Source organism: Rhinolophus sinicus, chromosome 9, assembly GCF_057876585.1.
Source record: "Rhinolophus sinicus isolate RSI-liver-muscle chromosome 9, RSI-T2T, whole genome shotgun sequence".
In the NCBI taxonomy this organism is placed as follows: Eukaryota; Metazoa; Chordata; class Mammalia; order Chiroptera; family Rhinolophidae; genus Rhinolophus; species Rhinolophus sinicus.
This window is the reverse complement of record NC_142509.1, coordinates 16,927,057-16,949,530: the sequence shown is the minus strand read 5'-3', so window position 1 is coordinate 16,949,530 and position 22,474 is coordinate 16,927,057. Positions and strand designations below refer to the sequence as shown.

The following is a 22,474-nucleotide window of genomic DNA, read 5'->3' as shown; positions in this document are numbered from 1 at the left end:
AAGGGCAAACTGGTAGTCAACCAGTCCCTGCACCAACTAGTACCCAGCTTTGAGTCCCCAGGCAGCACGGAGTCCTTAATCCCTGACCTAGGTTTAGGGGCCCTTGTAGGGCTGGGGCCCGGAACTGGCAGCAGCCAATCAAATTGCTCTGTTGAGAAGGTAACATCATTGAGGACTCAAACCATTTCTACAAATAATTTTCAAATACCAAGTCCAGCAGACAGTTTAAAATAACTGGTAATATAAGGAGATAAGACAACATGAATGAGAACAAGCAGAAACATTTCTATGAACTAGAAATAGATCCACACGGGCTCCTGATATTAGAACTATGCTCAAACAGTTAAAAGACTAAATTGAAAATTTAAAACTATAAAAAATAATACAGCAGATTCCAAAAAGAAAGGACATCACATCTCTATGATGATGGGAAAATGGGAGGGAATATAATCAAAGAGAACCTAGGAAAACCCACAGAATGAATGACAGACAGACTTGGAGCTTTGTGCAACTTCAAAACAGCAAGAGAGGATCCCAGAAGAACTTACAAAGCAATGGAAATCAGATTTGTGGCAGAGTTTTTAGCAACAACAGTGGATGCTAAAATTCTGCGGCACAATACATTCAAAGCTCTAAGGGGAACTGATTTTGAACCTAAGATTTTATAAGCCAACCAAATTAGATCCATTGCAACAAAATAAAAATGGAATAAAAAATAGAGGCCACGTACACACCAAGACGTTAAGAGCCTTGTGAAACTGGCCCTCCAATCTTTCACCCTCCCTTCGCCACTCTGCTCAGCCGTTCCTTTTATGCTGCAAGACACCCCCACCCCCACCCCCACCACTCATGCCTTAGGGCCTCTGTACCTGCCGTTCCCTCTGCCTGGATGTTCTCCCAAATATCTGTGGCGCTTTATCCCTCACCTTTCCTGGTCTCGGCTCAGTTAGTCAATTAGGTCTTCCTGGATTACCCAATATAAAATAGCATCCTGCCAGTACTCCGTATCTCCCTGCCCTCCATTTTTTTCCCCCTAACATCCATTCCCACACAGCACATTATATGGACTTGTTCATTTGTTTCGAATCTGCCTCTCTCCACAAGAATGAAGATCCATGAAGGCGGGCGCATTGGCCTCTGTCACTGCTGCTTGCCCTATGCCTAGACCACGCCTGGCCAAAGGCACTCCATTGGTATTTGCTCAGCGACTGAATGAAGCAGTGGAGCGACCTCTTAGACCCACAACGTCTCCCATCCCTCATCACTCTGCTCCTTTTCCAATTCAATCAATGCACTAGCATCCACCTGTGCCAGCCAGCAGTATCCGGAGGTGACTGCATGTTCATTATTCTCTTGTCCTTACCTACGTCACATCCAGCCACCCACACACCAAGTCTTGTTGGTTCTACCTCCAAAATACACCTTGAATCTCTCTCCTTTCCCCTCTTCATAGGCATCACATGGATCCAAATCACCTTCATCTACTGCTGGGACTTGTGAAAAACAAGCCCTGACCAGTTTTCTATGTCAGGTCATGTCACCTCTCCTGACTGGTCTTCTATCTCAGGTCACATCACCTCCACTGACTGGTCTCTGTCAGGTCATGTCACCTCCGCTGACTGGTCTCTGTTGGTTCACACCACCTCTGTGCTAACTTCTTCAACGGCTCCCACTGCCTAGACTAGAAATCCAGCTCCTCACAAGCTTTCCATGGTCTACGTCCTGCCCACCTCTTTTGCCTCCTCTCCCAGCACGCTCCTGTCTGCCGACTGTGCCCCAGCCACAGCGGCCTCCATGCACCAAGCCCTCCTTGCAACTGTTACCCCCTCTATTAGGAAATTCTCCCCAGGGCTGTGCAGAACTGGCTCATTCTTAACCTTGGGTTTCATCCGCAAAGTCCTCTTCCGAGGTCTTCCCTGGCAACTCTTTCCTGGCACCCTTGTCCTACTGTTCTGCTTATTTCCTTCTTAGCATAATCCATCTGTCTGGTCTAAATCTATCTTGTTGGCTAAATTGCTTACTTGCTTATGTCTGCCTCCCTACCAGACTGTGAGCTCCAGAAGGACAGGGAAGGATTTTTCATCTTCACTACTGAACAAACCCGCAACCTCGGGCAGGCAGCTTTCCTCAGCACAGGTGCGTGGCTGATGCTTCCTAGGCCTGACGTCAAGGGCCCAGCTCCTGCTAGATCGTGCAGTGTGGCATCTCACCAGCTCACTGATGCTGGGATCCAAGGCAGTGTGCTGGAGACGTCTGATGGGGAAGAATTTTAAAGCACTTTGGCTTCCTTTTTAAATCTCCACCTTCACTTTTCTAGAGAGAATTCTTGCAGCAAGAATGAAAGAAGCACCTACCACTACCGTTGACTCCCACTGGCTTCCAGTGGAGTAGTGAACCGGACCCAGTAAGTCCTTGCATATTTCTCGGAGTCGGTATTCAAACCCTAATTACAGAAAAAAACAAAAGAACAAAAACAAAACAAAACAAAACAGAAATAGGAACACATTACAAAAAGAAATAAAAAATCAAGAATATGCTAAGTTGTTGTGTATCTCAAAACAGAATGAACAAATGCTTATTTTGTTGCCTTCGATGGGCAAAATACCTCTTGCATCTCTCTCAGTTTGGGGCTCTGAGACCCATAATGACAGATTCTCACTCATTCACCCACTCCCCTGACAATGTATGCAGAAGCCCCTCTGTGTGCTGGGCCCATGGGAAAAATAAGACATGGCCAGCTCCGGGATGAACTGCCTAAGGTGATGGGAAAAAAAATGGGAAATTGTAGGAGGGGAGAGGGCTAGTCAGATTTGTTTGAGAGAAGACATTTTGGCAGCCAGTGTGAGAGGAGATCAGCAGGGTCAGCAGGCAGCCTTCAGGAGGTAAGAGATGGCAAGGATATGCGTTTAGACTGAGTAGGTGGTGACTGGGCAGAGATGGGAGAAGCAGGCTAGCGCCTGTCAACTCAAGGGTTATGGGCACAGCCAGGTGGAGTGCCAAAAATGCTGAAGGCAGGTCTTGGGGGTCTGTCAGCACTGGGGGCAGCTGAAGCCATAGGGAATATATGAAATCACCCAAAGATGAGGGTAGAGAATAAGAGGATGAAGCTGGAATCTGAGGAATTTCAGAAATGCGTGGGGTCTCCCTTTAAAACTCAGGTTTTCCTTTTACGGTTGAGAAAGCAAGGGAGAGAGGAGGTGACTCGTGGATACTGGAACAGACATGTGGAAGATGGAAAAAGAGAAGCAAGCAGCAGAAGTGATCCCACAAATGGGGGATCGATTGCCAGAGGAGGCAGCGGTTTTATGCAGCCATCAGGGTGAGTCCTGCTCAACACCAAGGATGAAGCAAACCAGACAGGAACCAGAGGAAGGGTTTTCTCAGGGGAGTGGGGTATGAGGCCCAGATGTTACTGGACCATCCCAGAAAAGGGGTGAGAGCTTGGGAAGTTGAGTATTAGAATAGACCACACATGCTGGGCAACCACACAGACTGGGTGGGAGGGGTGAACATCAAACTCATTACTGGAGTCAGCTGGGGAGGGGCGAGGGGCTTTGAGTGGGTCAGCCATGTTTGTTGTCATCCGCGGTAGATTTATGCACACAATGACATATTGCAAGGTGTACATATGAAGTTGCATCACAGGCAACATGATGTGTTCTGAGAGTTACACTTGTAGGGATTTGGCATGACTTTTTATCTTCTCTATACTTAATTTATTTTTCTCTAAATCATAAGCAAAATGAGGAGGGTGATGTCAAAAGCAAAGCACGGCCAGGAAAGGCTATGGGGGAGGATGCTCTGTCACCTGCATACTGTGTATCCCCGAAAATTAGCCGTAGCCGGACCATCAGCTCTAATGCGTCTTTTGGAGCAAAAATTAATGTAACACCGGGTCCCAGTCTTACATTAATTTTTGCTCCAAAAGACGCATTAGAGCTGATGGTCTTATAGTAAAATAAGACCCGGTCTTACATTAATTTTTGCTCCAAAAGACGCATTAGAGCTGATGGTCCGGCTAGGTCTTATTTTCGGGGAAACACGATAGTGACACAGGGAAAACTCTGGGAGGGCCAGTCCCCAGGTCACAGCCATGAAGGCCAAGCTCAAGCGGGAGGAAGGCTGGTAAGGTAGACTCCATGCTTGCCTAGCAGAGAGATGAGAGGCTTTGGAGATTACCCCCAAAACAGGACGGTCACCTCTTGCAACACACCTTGCTTTCTGTTGACCAACAGGGGTATACACTGTGGAGTGGCCACAGGTGCTGAGAGAGCCCTGGCAGGGACAGGTGGGCTGGAGGGACACAGGAGGTGCTGGACAGCAGGCTGGCCCTTCCAGGGCAGGAGGGGGCTCAGAAAAGGAAGAGGAATGCAGGCATACTGCACGCTGCAAGCGTTGGGGTGACCAGCTTGCTCATCACGGAGGCTCCCAGGGCGTGAGGGAGGGCAGAGGTCTGAGCATCGCATTTGTATGTCTTCCCAGGAGTCCTCTGCACCCACCCCCTCCTACTGCCAATCCTGCTGGCCCTCGGGGAATACTTGGGGCCTGTAATGGGACTGGACGCCTGCTGAGCTGCCCTGATCACAGCTCAGGCTGGGAGATGGGGGACTGGAGGCCAGGGCCTCTGGGATGACCATGGGAGACCAGGAGGAAAAGGCGTGCAGAGAGCCCTAGGCCACTGCACCTCTGCCCTGATTCACGGGCTTTCAGAAGGGTTGTGTTGGGACAGGGATTGAGCTGGACCCAGGGGGTGGAGGGGCCACCAGGAACCTCACCTTCGTTCACGAGGTACCGTGCGTAGAGGAGGAGCCAATGGCGGTACTCATGGCTGGACTGCAGGGTGAGTGCTGCTGCGACCTGGTTTTCCAGGTAGGCCAGGGTGGTCTCCTGCTGCACCACATGAGGCACGGAGAAGAGCCGGGCTGCCTGCCTCCCGGAACTGCAGAGACCGGCAGGGTACACATCATGAAGCAGCAGGCACTGCACTGAGCAGGCGGCTCCCACCATGCGCCCAGGGCACCAGCAAGGAGCCAGCAGGGTGCAGAGAGACTCCAGGCTGGCCCACCCATCCCCACATCCCAGCTGTGGACCTCCTACATGCTCTGGCACCCCAGGTGTACCCCACCCTGCACCTGCCATTTAGGCCCGAGGTGACAGGCCGAAGGCCCAGAATCCCAACCAAAATACTGCCCAACGTGGGAATCCATGACCCATAGCATCTCAGACTGCCATCTGGGCCCTGAAGTAATGGGGCTTGCATCCCAGCACCCTGAGACACTACCCAACGTGGGCCTACAACTGTTGGCACCCACAGCCTGCCTGTGCTGAGCATCAGATGAGCACAGGGGACAGCAATTAAGAGGGCTGGCCTGGGTGGGACTGGATTTGCATGACCCCACTACCTCTCCCAGCACTCGGGTCACCTACGTGGAGGCACGGCCCTGGACTATGGCTAAGGGTCCCGAGCACAGCATGGCGTCCTGGGGAGGCAGGCTGCTCCTGAAGTCCGCACACTGGGCCAGGGAGTCCTGCTTGTCAGAAACCAGGTTCCTGGGGAGGCAAAGACAGGAACTGAGCTCAGGAAAACCAGGCGGTCCACCAGAGGAGGCTGGCGGCAAGGCCGCCACGGAGCAAGCACCATGTGACCTGTTGCCAGAACCCCAGTGAGGGCTGAGTGTCACTGCATTCTCACAACAGGCACCTCATGAACAGGTTTCCTAACAAAGGAACATTAATGCCAGTGCAGGTCACTGACAGGGCACTTGCCGTGCACACATCAGCCCTGCGGGCTTGGTTCCTGGGGACGGGGTCGCCTATTTGTGAAGTGCCCTCGAAATGCCCACCTGCCCAGGGGTCCATATGGCCCAGCCCTTGGAAGCTGGGAGGAATGCCAGGGCTCCAGCCTTCTTGTGTCTGGCACAACCTGCCAGGCAGTCAGCTCTTCGTCCTCTCCAGACCCTTCACATCTTTATGAAGAAAACATTCTTCACATACTTTTAAAACAGCCAGGTGCCTTTGTAAGTGTGTCCAAAATGCAAAGGGTCAACATTTCCCTTCTTAAATAGCTGGCTTGTTTTCATTTTTATAGTAATCACACATAATACACAACATTTGGTAATTTGGAAGAGCAGGTGGTGGGGAGTTTTTGGATTGTTTTGTTTTTTAACTCAAAAAAGAGATCTTAGTGTGGGATAAACTTGTGCCTGGCAACTCTGAACAGAAGTGCTGGAAGGCGGCTAGCTTGGGTCTGAAGGACCAAAGACACAGGCAGAAGAAGAGTTTTTTGGAGTGGCTGGTATACATTGTATGCAGTTTACATGTCTGGGTTAAGATCTCTGATGTATAAAGAGATTTTACAAATACAGAAAAGGGCTCCAAATTCCGAAACGGACAGGGAAAGGAACAGACCATCATACGTGGTGACCGTGCAACCTTACTAATTCACAAACGCAGCTGCAAGTGCTACTGGACACATCATAAGCTATAAAATTGACAAGTGCTGGCAAAGCTATTGTGACTCCCCTACACTGATGACACCTAATGGGGCCAGGCTGAAAATATATATTTACAACCATAAAAATCTTCAAATGCTTATTCCAAAGTGATCCCAGAGAACAATTCAGACAAAGGAAAGTGCCTCTGTGCATGGGTTCGGAGAGCGGAGAGGCTGTGGGCCACCAGCCTTTCACGGGGACAGTGGGACCTATATAGGTTTGAGCTCTGTCCCTTCCAGCAGACAGAGCCCACTCTCAGGAGAAGCCGAGACAGGCAGGCCTGACCACCAGGACAGCCTCTGCTTGCTGCTCTGGGCTCCAGCTCAGACGGACACTCTCCCGGGGGGTTGGGCTGGGGGGTGAGTTGCTTACCATGTAGAAAGTGATGGATTAAAGCAATATGCCTTCCCATCGGACAGGTTCATCACTGGGATTCCGTGCTGTGTCAGCAAGATCTGTGACACTGTCATATCACTTCCTGGGGAGACACCAAGAGCATGGGTTCCGAGTGTGTTCTGATCACCAAGTGCTTGCACATGCACCAAAGGAGAAATCTGAGCCATAGCTCCCACAGTCCCAGCAACAGGCACCGTAATACTGACTCAGCAACAACGGAGTCTCTGCCCTGCTCTGCGACTACTGTTCTCACTGCCACCCACCAGGTTCTTTCTGTCTTTTTGTCACCTCTCAAGGACCCATTCAGATATGCCCCAGAGAGACTATAGCTCCTTGCAACGTAACTGCAACCCCCTGCCACAATGAATACGCTGGGCTGGGCCCAGAACCTGGCTATACTTCTCTGTCTAGGCTGAGGGGGCCCTTCCATGTCAGACCTCGGACTTGAGCTGCCCTGCCCTACCCCCTCTCCACCCACAGGGGACCATGGGCGGCCCACTGCCGGTTACCTGCCAAGATGGAGTGTAGAGACTCTTCTTTCACCACAACCACCTGTCTGTGAACATCCCTAGGATGAGAGGAACAGCTTACTCTCCAGTCTGTGTAAATGCATCAGAGCGCGCCTCGGTGCTCAGACTCCTGCTCCACGGTCCCTGGTGCACACCAGCCCGGCCTCCTGCGAGGGGCTCTGGCCTAAAAGTGGCTTCTGCTCCCATGTGCCACTGTACTCCCTCCATACAAGTCTAATAGCAGAGGGCTCAGGCAACAGAGCTGTGGGGTTCGCCACGACCGCCACACCAACTTTGGGAGATGTGTGGCCATGCTGTGCAGCTAAGATCCCATTTCTAATTACCCCACATAAGGACCCTGGCACATGCAATTAGGCATTGTGCTCTATCGTGTGGTTTGCTCCCATACGGACGGCGGCAGGGGTGCGCAGCCTGCCCCACGTCCACTTGCATCCCACTTCCCATCCCGCCCCTTCCCGCCCCCCCCCCCCCATACAGGGTGGCCATCACAAGCAATTTCCGACTGCTCAGGGTCTCTTTGGCTGGTAAGACCCCCATGCCAGCAGGGCCCAAGGGCACGTCTACTAAGTGGCCTCCTCCACTGCCTTCCTTGTTCCTACAGTGAAGGGAAGCTGCACAGCCCCATCCTGCCTGCCTGGAGCCAAACTCAGCCCAGGCCTGTGTCTTACCAGACAGACAGTGTGGCTGCAGCAGTGAGTGCCATGACATAGGAGCCCGTGCAGTGCAACGTGGAGATTGGGGATGGCAGGAGGATGGGAGGGAGGAGGCGGCGACCACAGGTGGAGAACACTGACAGCATCCTCTTTTCACAGGCGACACACACCACGTCACTGAGAAGGCAGAGAGGGGACAGATGTCAGGAAGGTCAGGTGCTGTGGCAGAGGCAGCAGCCCCAAGATGCAGAGCCTTCCCTCTGCCTGCACCTGCGCCTACGTGCGTGCAGCAGCAGGAAAGGCAGGGACAGGGCCTGCCATGAAGACTGGAGCAGGGAGCAGCAGCAGGGCTGACAGAACCTGAGACCCCTCTTTGGAGACTGTTCTCCTCCCCACCAATGCTGCTCAGCTTTTCTGCGCTCACCCTAATGCTGACCCTGGGGGGGTGGGTGCTTCAGGGGATCACTGCACTGACTGTGACCCAGAAAGCACACCTTACTTGTCCTATGAGGCCACACAGCACCCACTTGACAGTCTCCTGGCTACAACTAGCCAGACTAGTCCTGAGGAGGCCTCTGCCAAGACAGGCCAGGAGAAGTGTGGGAATGATGGAGTGCGTCTCCATAGGGAAAGCCAGCTGTGTGCTCAGAAGGCCTTTCCAGCTGGGGTGGGAGAGGATCGTGCAGGGACAGCTTCCAAGGATCGCAGTCCAGGAGCCCATGGGAGACACTGGATGTCTAACACTGAATTAAGGTCTTCCCGCAAAGTGCAGAATCTCAGAAGGACTGAGCTGGGGACTCAGGGGACAGTCAGAAATTAAAATCCGGGGTTCACAGAAAGAACCAGCCCAAGTCAGAGACTCAGCCTAGAACCTGAGACTTCAGGAATCTGGCCAGACAAGGGAATCAGAACACCTGGGTGGAAATCCTAGCTTGGGTGAGCCTCTAGCACCCAAGTTTCCCCATCTGTTCCATGGGGATGACGCCAACTTCACTGGGTGTTGCAGGGACTGAGATGGAAGATGCACACGCTCAGGCTGGAGAAGGCGTAGTGCAGGCCTCATGGGAGCTGTGAATCCCCCCAGGCAGCAACAGCACCACACAGCGCTGCAGTGCTTGCTTCACATGAAAAGCTGGGCCAGGCGAAGACCCTCACCCTTACCAGCTACCAGCGGCAGTGAGGATCCGGCTGGTGAGCACCGTCTCCCACTCCTTCCCTTCCCGGTTACACTTCAAGCGGCTCAGTTTCACTCCTCCCACAGCTGTCACTTCATTCTCCACCTCAATGTACATGGAGGGGTCGGAGCTCACCTGAACGGAGGAAAGCAAACAACATTCTTTTCAGGCACTAGCGAGCCCACCAGATTTGGGTGAAGAACAGGGGAGATGCTTAGAGGCCCACAGCCTGGGCCTGAGGCCGGGGAAGACACAAGAGATAGACAGAGCTGGCTGGCCAACAGACGGGTAGTGGTGGGGGCAGTAACAAGATGGAGGGCAGGATGTATGGCCCGTCAGGGCAGGACGAATGCTGGGAGCTGGTTTGTGCCTGTCATCCATACAACAGAACAGAGAAGTGGTGTCAGAGCTAAAGTCCCCAGAGCCTTCTAAACCACCACCTCCTCTCACAAGGGAGCATGCAGACAAGGCACGTGACTTGTCCCCGAGCACACTCCCCGGGACCACAGCCAGCTGGGGACAGAGCTGGGAGTGAGACATGGGTCTCTTGCCTCCTACTTGATTGTCTTCAAAGATTGCAGTGCTTGGCAATAACAGTCTGTGCCAGTGCCTAAAGGAAAAGCCTAGAAAACCCAGAGTCCTCTCTAGTTCCTCTGGTAGTGAGCCTCAGTCTGCTTATCGGAGCCCAACCTCACGGGAGTGTCCCTGGAAGAGCACGTGTAGAAATGCCTAGTTTAGTGCCCGGCTCAGCCTCCTCTTTCATGTCCGAGGAGATGACTGACAGACATTCTGTATGGGAAACCAGGCAGAGTGGTTTAACAGTGTGCACTCATGAGGCCAGGCGAGTGAGTGAGTGGGGGCAGAGGGCCATATATGGCCGGGAACCAGGCTCCCTTCACAGGCCCCCAGAAACCAAGTACGGCCCCACGCAGCACTCAGTGGTGAAGCCCCAGGAGAAGGTGGAGGAGTTTGGGAGCAGGGGTTGTGCGCCCTGCCTCTGCTCACATCAACAAAAACAATCCATGTGGGTCCCTGCCCTTAGGCCCAGAAGGCTCTGTGGCAGGAATGGCAAACACGTGCTCTCCAGCACCCCACGAGGACCAAGCTGGGTTACAGCAGTGTGCGGCCAGTGGGAAGTGACCTGCATGTGAGGTCCTAAAAAGTTTCCCACTGAGCTACAACCTGAGCTGAGGTACAAAGGGTGTGAGGGGACAGCATGTGCAAAGGTCTTGCACAGGTGCTGGACTGAGTGACTACTGAGCCTCTGGGTATAAAGGGTTATTTGTTCAAAAATAATAAAACTGGGTTTTGAACAAGCACATGGTTACAAGCTTCCACTCTGAGAGCTCAAATAGCTCTGATGACAACTCCATGCTGGGCTCTGGGAAGTGAACAGGGCCAGTGGGCTGGTCGGGAGACAACCACTACCACACAGTCCAATGGGCAGCGAGCCTGAGGCTGCCCAGGCCCGAGTATGGAGCGCAAGGAGCCTTCCAGGATAAGGGACACCTGAGACAAGTCTTGAAGGAGCTGGCCATCCAGAAGACGGCGGCAAAGACTCTGACAGGAAAAGCCACACAGGAGAAAATAGGGGTGAGGGGTGGGAGGAGCAAGGGGGCTCCTGGAGAAGAAGGTAGTGATCTTGCTGATAAGACTGGTGGTTTCCCTGATCAACTACAACTTCCGGCAGAAGGTGATGGAGGGCCACTGGAAAGTAGCCCTGTCTATGACAATTCAGGATTTATACTGGGGGAGAAAGGAGAGGGGGGGGGGAGAAGAGGAGGCGGAGGGGGTGAGGGAGAGGCAGGAAGCCTGCTCACCTGGAGGGTGAATGCTCTCTGGGGGCCAGGCATGGGCAGCTTCAGGGCAGGTGCTGGTACAGACAAACACACGGTGTCCTTCTCTGTGGTCAGGGCAGCTGGGGACTGCAAGAGCAGAAATGTCCCTGAGCCCCTTCCCAGCACTGTAGGGCAGTGTCAGGTAAAGGCGAGTCACTGAAGGGGAGGTAGGCCTGCTCCCCAGGCATTCCCACCCACTATGCAAGGACACCTGTGCAGAAGAACACTCCAGTGATCCCACCTTACAGGTGAGGTGGCCGACGCCAGGGGGACGTTCGGGCAGGCCTCCATGCCACCTCCAGGGGAATGCATGTCCAAGCAGCTGTTCCTACACTGAGGAGGCCCACTGCCACCCTTCTCCCTTCTCCCACTTGGGCACATGCAGACTCGAGCACTGCGCTAGCCCAACAGGTGGGCTGGGGGAGGCAGCAAGGCCAGCTGGCCTCACCTGGACAGACAGAGACATTGGCATGAGCCGAGTGTCCTTCCGAGGCCTCCCTTTCTTCTTCTTTTCCACTGTCTCCACCTCAAGGTCCAGTTTTCGCTTGGAGAGTGAGGAGGGCTTGGCCACAGGGACCTTCTCATCACTGTCACTGCTGCTCTCCAGGAGGTCCCGGGGCCTCAGCTCTTTCACAACAAGGTTCTGCTCTTTCAACCTGCACAAACACAGACCCACGGCTTTTTCAACATGGCTATTCATTTATAATAATTCGTAAAATCCATACTTATCCCAAAAAGTTCATATATTTAAAAAGCAGGAGAGGATTTATGGTTTCTGCTCTAACATACAAAGGCCTTTGGAAGTCATCATTCTCATTCTCAAAGAAAGAGGAAAGCTGACAAACTGAAAATCAACAAGTCTTCTTAGATTAGAGAAGTGAGATGATAGGGCAAACCACTACCCTGAAAACTGGAGAGACAGGCAGACAAAACCAAACTGACAAACCAGCTCACTGGGAGCAGAGCCCCTGGAATCCTAACCAGCAGGAAGACTTAAAAGGTAAGATACATTGTTGGAGGCCAAGTTTGGGCTGGCGGGCGAGTTGAAACTCCTGGAGACTTAGTGGTAGAAGCGCACCCATACTTTTGGTGGTGTTACCTCCAGGCGTGCCAAAAGGTTCTTATGGGTGAAGATGAGGGATGGAGTACTGCCCTTGTGCGCTCTGGGTTGAAGGATGGGGGATATTAACCATTTTGAAACATACCCAGAGTTCTGTTCTCCTTAACGAAAGCATGCCCTCAGGGAAACTACTTTACTGGAGCCGTGTGGGCCCTGCAGCGAGGGCAATTAACTAACTCCAGCCTAGCCTTACCCATGCACATGCGCTAAGAAATGCTTCTGGCTTTCCACACTACCTAGAAAGGGACCTATATGGTGGTGTTCTTGGTTCCCATGTAACTTAAAGAGAATCTTTCACAATGTCCAGAGCTCTGATATCCTGTAAATGAAGGAAGAGGACGTCCTCAAATTCCTTGCAGCAGGAACCCACTTAAGTGGCACCAACCTTGAGTTCCAAATGGAACAGTAGTACATCTACAAACGGAAAAGTGATGGCATCTACATCACATGCATAAATCTAAAGAGAACCTGGGAGAAGCTTCTGCTGGCTGCTCGTGCCATTGCTGACACTGAAAATCCGGCTGATGTCAGTGTCATATCGTCCAAGAATACTGGTCAGCGAGTTGTGCTGAAGTTTGCTGCTGCCACCGGAGCCACTCCTATTGATGGCCGCTTCACTCCTGGGACCTTCACTAACCAGATCCTGGCAGCCTCCTGGGAGCCGAGACTCCCGGTGGTTACCCATCCCCGGGCTGACCACCGGCCTCTCACAGAGGCCTTGTGTCAGCCTGCCGACCACTGCTCTGTGTAACACTCTCCTCTGCGCTATGTGGACATGGCCATCCCTCGCAGCAACAAGGGCGCTCACTCCGTGGGTCTAATGTGGTCGATGCTGGCCCGGGAAGTTCTGCGCATGCGTGGCACCATTTCCTGCGAGCACTGATGGGAGGTCAAGCCTGATTTCTACTTCTCCAGAGACCCTTAGGAGATTGAAAGGGAAGAGTAGGCTGCTGCTGAAGAGGCTGTGACCAAGGAGGAATTTCAAGGTGAATGGACTGCTCCAGCTCCCAAGTTCACTGCTGCTCAACCTGAGGACGCAGACTGGTCTGAAGGCCAGCAGTGCTCTCTGTGTCTACTCAGCAGTTTCCTACCGAAGACAGGAGTGTCAGCTGCCACTGAGGACTGGTCTGCAGCCCCTACTGCTCAGGCCGCTGAACGGGGAGGAACAACCACTGAGCGTCCTAAGCTGTTCTTCCACAAACTCTCAAGCAAATAGAAAAATAGAAATGAGACTGACAGAAAACAAACAGTTTCTAAAAGTTAAAAAAAGAAAGAGAGAGAGAGAGAGACAGAGACAGAGAGAGGGCAGGCAGGCAGGCAGGCAGGAAGGAAGGAAGGAAGGAAGGAAGGAAGGAAGGAAGGAAGAAAGAAATAAGAAAGAAAAAAGAAGGAAGGAACTCTTCTGAAGGTCATTGCCTAGGGACTCTGGTCCAACAAAATAATAAGAGATTATAGAAAGCTTCTCCTCCCCAGTACTTCACCACGAAATCAAGTGGGCTCCAGTATGATAAACAGCAGATTACAACTAAGAGAGCTGCAAGATATCAACTCTATTTAACAAGGAGTTTCTAGGGAAAATCAAAGACAACAAAAAACAAAAACAAGGACACTGGAGGAAATTGAAGCTTCTGACCCCTACAACTACAGGAAACAGTAAACCAAGCCTAACTCTTACCCAGATAAACAAAACCTCGTACCAAGAGCCTTTTTACCTTAGTTCCTATTACGTAGTACATTATGTCCACTTTTAAACAAAAAGAATTACAAGGAATGATAAAAGAAAAAACAAAATCAAACAAACAAACAAAATAAACAAATGAAACACAGTCTTAAGAGATGATGCAAGCATCAGAAACAGAGTTGGATGTGGTAGAGATTCTGGAATTACCAGGCTAAGATTTTAAATAACTACGTGCTAAGGGCATTTATGGAAAAAGCTAGACAACATACAAGAACAAATGGGTACTATAAGCTGAGAAAATTTAATAAGAGTGATAATAGCTGAGGATAATAATAATATACTAATAATAGCTGAGCATTTTTCAAAATTAATGAAAGATACCAAACCACAGATCTGAGTTGCTCAAAGAACACCAAGCAGGATAAATACCCCAAACTCTACACAGACACATAACATATACCAACTGCAGAACACCAAAGACAAAAAAAAATCATGAAAGAAGCCCGAGGAGAAAGAACACCTTACCTATGCCAAAAAAAAGGCATAGAAGGCCAAGAAAAAAGAAGTACATCAGACTTCTCTTAAGAAAAGCATTCAAGCAAAAAACAGGTGAAATGAAATATTTAAAGTGTTTTAAAAAAGAAAACAAATCACTAACCTTGAATTCTCTATCCAGTGAAATTGTACTTCAAAAGTAAAAGAGAAATGAAGACTTTCTCAGACAAGAACAAATGAAAAAAACAACAGAGGGAATCTGTTGCCAGCAGATCTGCCTTGTAAAAAATGTTAAAAAAAATTCTTCAGCGAGAAGGTAAGTGATATAGGTTAGAAACTCAGATCTGCACGAAGGAAGAGTATCAGAGAAGGCATAAATGAACACAAACCTTATTTTTCTTATTCTTAATTAAAAGGATAACTTTTGTTCAAAGTAGTAACAGCAACAATGTATTGGATGATTGTAGTTATGAATAAGTGAAATACATAAATGTAGTAATGTTATAAGGCATGGAAAAGAAAAATTAGGAATACTCTGTTATAAGGTACTACTCTTAAGTGGTAAATGTTATTTGAAAGTGTATTTAGATTAGTTATAAATGTTTATTGCAAACTGTAGGGCTACCACTAAAATAAATTTGAAAATCAGTATAATTGATATGCTAAGAGAGATAATGTAAGAGACACATTATCTAAACTTCTAAGATACTCTTAGATAATGCTAAGAGATAACATGAAACAGCGGAGAGGAAACAGAATCACATAAAAATTACTCAATTAAAACCAGAGAAAGCAGAAAAGGAGGGGAAATAACAACAAAACAACAAAAAGAAACAAAGAACAAGTGCAATGACTAGAAACGATTAAAACTATGGTAGCTATTAATCCAACTCAACTATATCAATAATAACTTTAAATGTGAATGTTCTAAATATACCAGTTAAAAGACAGGGACTGACAAAAAGGATGAAAAAGAAGACCCAAATATACATTGTCTACAAGAAACTCAGTTTAAAGATAAAGACACAGATAAATTAAAAGTAAAGGGATCGTTCTAACTATATGATGTTCTGAAAAAGAAAAAAACTATAGACACAATAAAAAGACCAGTGGCTACCAGGGATCAGGGGGAGGGAAGGATGAATAGGTAGCTAACACAGGATTTTTAGGGCAGTGACACTAGTCTATATGATATATACTGGTGGATTCATGCCATCATACATTTGTCCAAACCCACAGAAGGTACAACACTAAAGGTGAACCCTAATGTAAACTATGAACTTTGGGTGACAATGATGTCAATGTAGGTTCATCACTTGTACAAATGTACCTCTCAGATACGGGATGTTGATAGTGGAGGCAGAGGGGTATATGAGACCTCTCTGTACTTTCTGTTCGATTTTGCTGTGAACCTTAAACAGCTGTAAAAAAATAAAGGCTATTAAAAAAGGAGGGGATGGAGAAAAATAGGCCATACTAACACTAAAAAAAGGCTGGAGTAGCTATATTAATTTCAGACAAAGCAGACATCAGAGTAAGGAAAACTGTCAAGGATAAAAAGGTCAATTTTCCAAGAAGACATAGCAATCCTTAATGTACAAATGCCTAACAGGTCAAACAAAATACATGCGGCAAAACTGATAGAACTGCAAGGAAAACTAGACAAATCCATTACTACAGTTGGAGACTTCAACATACCTCTAACAGTATTTGAAAGATCCAGCAGACAGAAAATCAATAAGGACAAAATTAACTGAACAGTACCATCATTCATTTAGATTTAATTGACATTTTAAAAATATCTCATTCAACAATAGCACAATACACATTCATCTCAAGATCACATGGACTATTCCCCACTAAGGTAGACCATATTCTGGGTCATAAAACAGTCTAACAAATTTAAAAGCATAAAAATCATACAAAATATGCTTCCAGACCACAACAGAATTAAACCAGACATCAGTAACAGAAACACACGTAGAAAACTCCCAGAGTTTAAACAATACACTTCTACAATAACGCATGGGTAAGAGAAAAAGTCTCAAGAGAAATTTTAAAATATTGAATTAAATGAAAATGAAAATAGAATTTGTCAAAATATGTGGGATACAGTGAAAGCAGTGCTTAGAGGGAAATTTACAGTAGAGAGTGTATAGATCTGAAAAAAAGAAATACCTGAAATTAAAAAAAAATCTAAACTTCACCTTTAGGAACTAGAAAAAATGAATAAGCAGAAGAAAGCAGAAAATAACCAAAAAATGACAATATAATATTAATGTAATAATCAGGAAAATAACATAAAGTAAGCAGAAAGGAAATAAATCATAAAAATTAGAGCAGAAGTCAATTAAATCGAAAACAACAGAGAGAAATCAATGAAATAAAAAACTGGTTCTTTAAAGGGATCAATACAAAACCAAGAAAAAAGAAGACACAAATTACTAATATCAAAGATGAAAGGGGACCCTCACTCCTGATCCCATGGACAATAAAAGGATCATAAAAGAATATTACAAACAAGTCTATACCCATAGATTTGATAACTTGGACAAAATGGACTAGTTCCTTGAAAAACTAAAATCCACCTAAACAAGGAAAAATAACTAATCTAAATAGGCCTATATCTATTAAAGGAATTGAACCAACAATTTATAACCTTCTGAGAAAGAAAGCACCAAACCCAGGCAGTTTTTACTGGTGAATTCTACTGAACATTTAAGTTAGAAAATAAACAAATTCTCTACAATCTGTTCCAGAAAATAGAAGCAGAGGAAATAAGTCCTAACTCCTAGGAGGCCAGCATTACCCTAATACCAAAACCAAATAAAGACATTACAAGAAAGAAAAAATGTAGACCAATATCTCTCATGAACATAAATACAAAATCCTCAACAAAATATTAGCAAGTTGAATCCAACAATGTACAAAAAGAATTATACAAAATGACCAATGAGATTTATTACTGGTTCAACATTCAAAATTGATTAATATAATCCATCATATCTAACAAGGCTAAAGAAGAAAAGTCTTAAAATCATATTAATAGATGCAGAAAAAGCGTATGACAAAAACCAAACATCCAGACATGATAAAAACCTCTTGTCAAACTAGGAATAGAGTAGAACTTCTCAACTTGATAAAGAATATCAACAAAAAACCTATAGCTAACATAGACATGTGGGTTTATTTCTGGACTCTCACTTCTGTTCTTTTGATCTTATGTCTACTCTTCTGCTAGTACCACACTGTCTTGATTATTATTGCTTTGTATTTAGGTTTCAAATCAGGAAGTGTGAGTCCTCCAACTTTGCTCTTTTTTTTCCAAGACTGTTTGGATATTTTGGGGCCCTTGAGTTTCCACATGAATTTTGGGATAAGCTTTTCAATTTCTTAAAAAAGAAGCAAGCTGAAATTCTGAAAGAACTGTGTTAAATCTGTAGGTCAATTTGGGGAGTACTACCATCTTAACAATATTTTTTCTATTCTATGAACATGGATTGTCTTTCCATTTATTTAGGTCTTCCTTAATTTCTTTCAACAATGTGTTGTAGTTTCCAGAGTATAAGTTTTATACTTACACTTTAATTATTTGTTAAATTTATTCCTAAGCATTTTATTCTTTTTTCATGCTGTTGTAAATAGAATTGTCTTAATTTCAGGTCTTAATTAAATGATTTAGTCTAGAAACTCTAGTACAGTGTTGAACAGAAATGGCAACAGCTGACATCCTTGTCTTGTTCCTGATCTTAGGGGAAAAGCACCCATTCTTTTACCATTAAGCATAATATTACTTATGGGTGTTTCAAAAATTCCCTTTATCATTGGGGAAGTTACCTTCTATCTTCTAGTATGCCAAGTTTTCTTTTTTTTTTTTTTTAATTTACATCATGAATAGGTGCTGGAGTTTGTTTGATCATGTGGTGTTTGTTTGTTTTCCCTAGTGATAGTGTATTACATGAATTGATTTTTATATGTTGAACAAACTGCATTTCTGAGATCAATCCTAGCTGGTCATGCTTTTTTTTTCTTCCCAATTTTTATTGGGGAATATTGGGGGACAGTGTGCTTCTCCAGGCCCATCAGCTCCAAGTCGTTGTCCTTCAATCTAGTTGTGGAGGACGCAGCTCAGCTCCAAGTCCAGTTGCCATTTTCAATCTTTAGTTGCAGCGGGCACAGCCCACTATCCCATGCGGGAATTGAACCAGCAACCTTGTTGTTGAGAGCTCACGCTCTAACCGGCTGAGCCATCCAGCTGCCCAGTCATGCTTCTTTTTATATATTGCTATGTGTTTTTGAAGATTTTTGTGTCCATATTCATAAGAGATATTGGTTTGTAGTTTTTCTTTTCTTGTGATATCTTTGTCTGCTTTTGGTATCCTGATGATACTGGCCTGATAGAATGAATTGGGAAATGTTCTCTCCTCTTTTATTTCTTGGAAGAGTTTGTGAAGACTTTGTATTAATAACACTCCACCTGAATTATTTTTCCATAGTTCTTCAGTCTTCATAAATATTAATGAGAAGCTAAATAACCAATAGTTTATTTCCTCAACACTTGTCTTTCAAGGATGTTGGGTAAATGTTCTCTATTATAATGCTGTAATAAACATCCCTGGACGTGACAAAATCCCTGGGTCAAAGACACCATCACTGAACTCCTTTCCTCAGGCGTTCACTGTGAATTACACTCCTGCCTGGAGCCCGAGAGCCCTTACCACTGCCTGCCTTCTCTCTGGTAACCAGCAGGTGTGAGCGAGAGCCCAAGACCTGGTAGCCCCTCCTCTGGGCACTGTCTTCTGCTGTTCTTCCTACTCGTAGCCCAGGTCATAGAAATATGGATCGGTGTGCCAATGTGTACAATCCTGAATTCTATCCATTTGTACCCATGTAAAAACTGGGAAAGCCCAGGAACCCGACTTTGCTCCATGAAACCAAAGAGCCTGCTCCCCATTTCTGATGTCCTATAACAGGTGAAAGCATCCACTTCTGGGTGTAGTTTGATGTTCTGGAAACCATAAGTCAGTGTTTCCCAAAATCCTTTTAAAAATCTTTTCTAAAATTTTCAGACTTTTGTGTAACAATGGTTGTATAAAATACAGTAAGACTGTCACAGCAATGTCAAACTGTCGTGTAAGTTTCTAAATTATTTGACCACTTTCTGAGCTCACAACACTGGCCCATGAACCTCACTTTGCTTGACACTGCCCCAGCTCATGCTGCCCACTCTCTAGGGCTGGGACCTCTGTAAGAGCCCTCGGTAGTCTCCCCACCTCCTGCCTCTGCCTGACACCCTGTTCAGGGGCCCCGAGCCCAGAAGCCCACTGAGAATTGCACCTTCCAGCCCCTGTGCACCTGTACCAGGGTCTCCAGCACTCCTAGGAGCACTGGGCTGTGGCTCTGCAGCAGCTGCCCGCCTGGCAAACGGGCTCCATCCTAGGCTACAAATGTCTGATTAGGCCACCTCGGCCCTCTCTGTGCTTCTCACTGATATCCAGCCTTAGGGCAACGTGGAGTGGAAGACCCACAGGTTCACCCACGACTGCCTTCCTGCATCTGGGAGGCTAGCATTTGTTCCTCAGCCTCACCTGAGGCTCTTGGCTAAGAAGTTCCAGTCAGGTTGCAGGGACCTCACTGCCCCACCATCATGAGGTACAATGAAGAAGCGACAGCAGGAGCTGACATGTGCTGCTCACTGTGAGCACAGGACCAGGACATGTTCCCCCTCTTCAGTCCTCAAGACACATCTCCTGAGGCAGGTGCTCTGGAGAGCCATTCTGCCTGGGAGATGGTTTGGAAAGGCTACGTGTCTTGCTCAAGATCACCCCACCTCGAAGTGGGGAGCTGGTACTAACTACAGGATATATGGCTCAAAGTGCTATTCCTAACCACGTGACACTGTGCCCCAATGGAAAACCTCCAATGATGGGTGTTTTAAAGGGTCCATCCCGGCTTTTACTGAGGATCGATGCAAGAAACAACCGTATCTAGAAAGCTGCATTTTCTGTATTAAGCCTTTATTGAAGACGCTATCTATGCTTTGTTTTATTTCACTTTCCTCATATGAGGATCCAACCATAACGTCCTCTTAGAATCTAGCACCAGGCTCTTGGAATCTCACCAAACATCCTGCTGTCTTGAAGCAGGAAGCTCAGCTCTAAGACTATGCTCACTTACTGCCACTTTCAAGTGAAAAGCTGAGAAGGGCAAACTTGATGGCCCTTATTTTACAGTCTTGCTGGAGCTCTATGTATGGCTGAAAGGTCTCGTAAGACCTTGAAGACATGGCTCATGAGGGGCCAACCCTGGTAGCATCAGGGCCCAGGTCATGCAGTTAAGACTTTGTCTTCTCACAGCCCGATTCAAGGGGTATCCTCTGTGCTTTTTCAAATCAGGATGTGCACTCCCCAAGAGATAGGAAATGATATAACAAGGGCCATGGAAATCTGCAAGGCAAACAGGTAGCTTCCTCAGTGAACAGAAGGAATTTCTGTCTATGGTGCTCTATGGTTTCCTCTAAGGTGGAGATTGAGTTTTATTTACTATTTAGAACTCACACCATTTCCAAAACTGGGGTTTCAACACTTCTATTAAGCCTATGAAACATCAGCTATTCCCTCAACAACTGCCCCATAACATACACTCTTTGGGGAACTCCTGCCAGGTGTACACAGACCCCTTCCTCTGCCCACCTATCTCTAGCCTCTCCTCCTTTTGGTTCATTTGCAGATATACCTGGCCTTATTCATTTTTTATTGAGCTAAAATTCACATACAGGCATACTTTCGAGATACTGCAGATTCAGTTCCAGAGCACTGAAGCAAAGCAAATACCACAAAAAAGTGAGTCACCTGAATTTTTGGTTTCTCACTGTACATAAGTTATGTTTACACTATATTGCAGTCTATTAAGTGTGCAATCTCATTATGTCTAAAACAAGTATATACCCTAATTTAAAAATACTTTATTGCTAAAAAATGCTAACCATCATTTGAGCCTTCAGTGACTCATAATATTTTTGCTGGTAGAAAAGGGTTTTGCCTTCAATTTGTAAAAAAATGCAGTATCTGCGAAGTGCAATAAAGCAAGGTACACTTGTACCATAAAAGTCACCATTTTAAATTACAGAATTTAGTTGGTTTTAGTATATTCATAAGCAGTCATCACCATTATCTAACACCAGAGCATTTTCACAATCCCAAGATAAACTGTACCAATCAGCACTCATCCCATCCTCCCTTCCTCTCAGCCCCGGGCAACAACTAATCTACTTTCTATCTCTATGGATTTGTCTATTTCAAACATTTAATATACCAGGGGGGTGCCAAATAAATGTATACAAGTGGACACTTTAGTCAACATTGCTCAAGCAGTAGTTCGCCATAATCAGAAGTGTCTGGACACTGATGGTAACCACTTTGAGCACCTCTTGTAATTGCAGAAGTCAAAGGTGACTTGCATTCATGTTTTGTTAATGGTGTATATTGAGTACTACAATTTTAATACAGTTTTCCTTTCTGAAACTGTGTATACATTTTTTGGCACCTTCTGTAAATGGAATCATACAATATGTGGTCCTTTGTGACTGGCTTCTTTCACTTAGCATAATGTTTTCAAGGTTTATCCCGTTGTAGCACATATAAGTATTCCATTCTTTTTTATTGCCAAATAATATTATATTGAATGGACATACCACCTTCTAAAAATCCATTCTTTACTTGAACATTTGGATTGTTCTCACTTTTTGGCTACTATAAGTAATACTGATACGAACATTTGTATACAAATTTTTGCATGAACATGTTTTCAATTCTCTTTGTTATATACTTGGGTGTGGAGTTGCTGGGTCATAACGGTAACTTGATGTTTAACCAGTTGAGGAACTGCCAGATTGTCTTCTATTAAAGCGGAACCATTTTACAATTCCACCAGCCATCTGTGAGGGTTCTGATATCGCCTTATCCTCACCAACACTTTTTATTGTCTGACTTCTTGAATTTAGCCATCTTAGTGGGTATGTCATTGTGGGTTTGATTTGCATTTTCCTGATGCCCAACGATGTTGAGTGTCTTTTTATGTGCTTATTGGTCAT

At 46.5% G+C, this 22,474-nt stretch overlaps 1 protein-coding gene and 1 pseudogene across 4 annotated transcripts in view; one reads left to right on the top strand and one right to left on the bottom strand.

Moving 5' to 3' along the window:
• Positions 1-22,474, bottom strand: part of HIRA (histone cell cycle regulator) — a 90,496-nt gene that overhangs the window by 15,879 nt on the left and 52,143 nt on the right. For 3 of the 4 annotated variants that reach the window (XM_074321621.2, XM_074321622.2, XM_088800876.1), the window contains 8 exons: positions 11,535-11,742; positions 11,069-11,173; positions 9,235-9,383; positions 8,089-8,250; positions 7,400-7,458; positions 6,867-6,972; positions 5,428-5,550; positions 4,776-4,939 (listed from right to left, as the gene is read on the bottom strand). In XM_074321621.2, coding sequence (XP_074177722.1) covers positions 4,776-4,939; positions 5,428-5,550; positions 6,867-6,972; positions 7,400-7,458; positions 8,089-8,250; positions 9,235-9,383; positions 11,069-11,173; positions 11,535-11,742 — 1,076 coding nt within the window. Of the gene's footprint in view, positions 1-2,354; positions 2,444-4,775; positions 4,940-5,427; positions 5,551-6,866; positions 6,973-7,399; positions 7,459-8,088; positions 8,251-9,234; positions 9,384-11,068; positions 11,174-11,534; positions 11,743-22,474 lie in introns of all 4 variants that reach the window. The other variant, XM_074321623.2, reaches the window with a different exon arrangement.
• On the top strand, positions 12,421-13,422 carry LOC141569234 (small ribosomal subunit protein uS2 pseudogene; annotated as a pseudogene).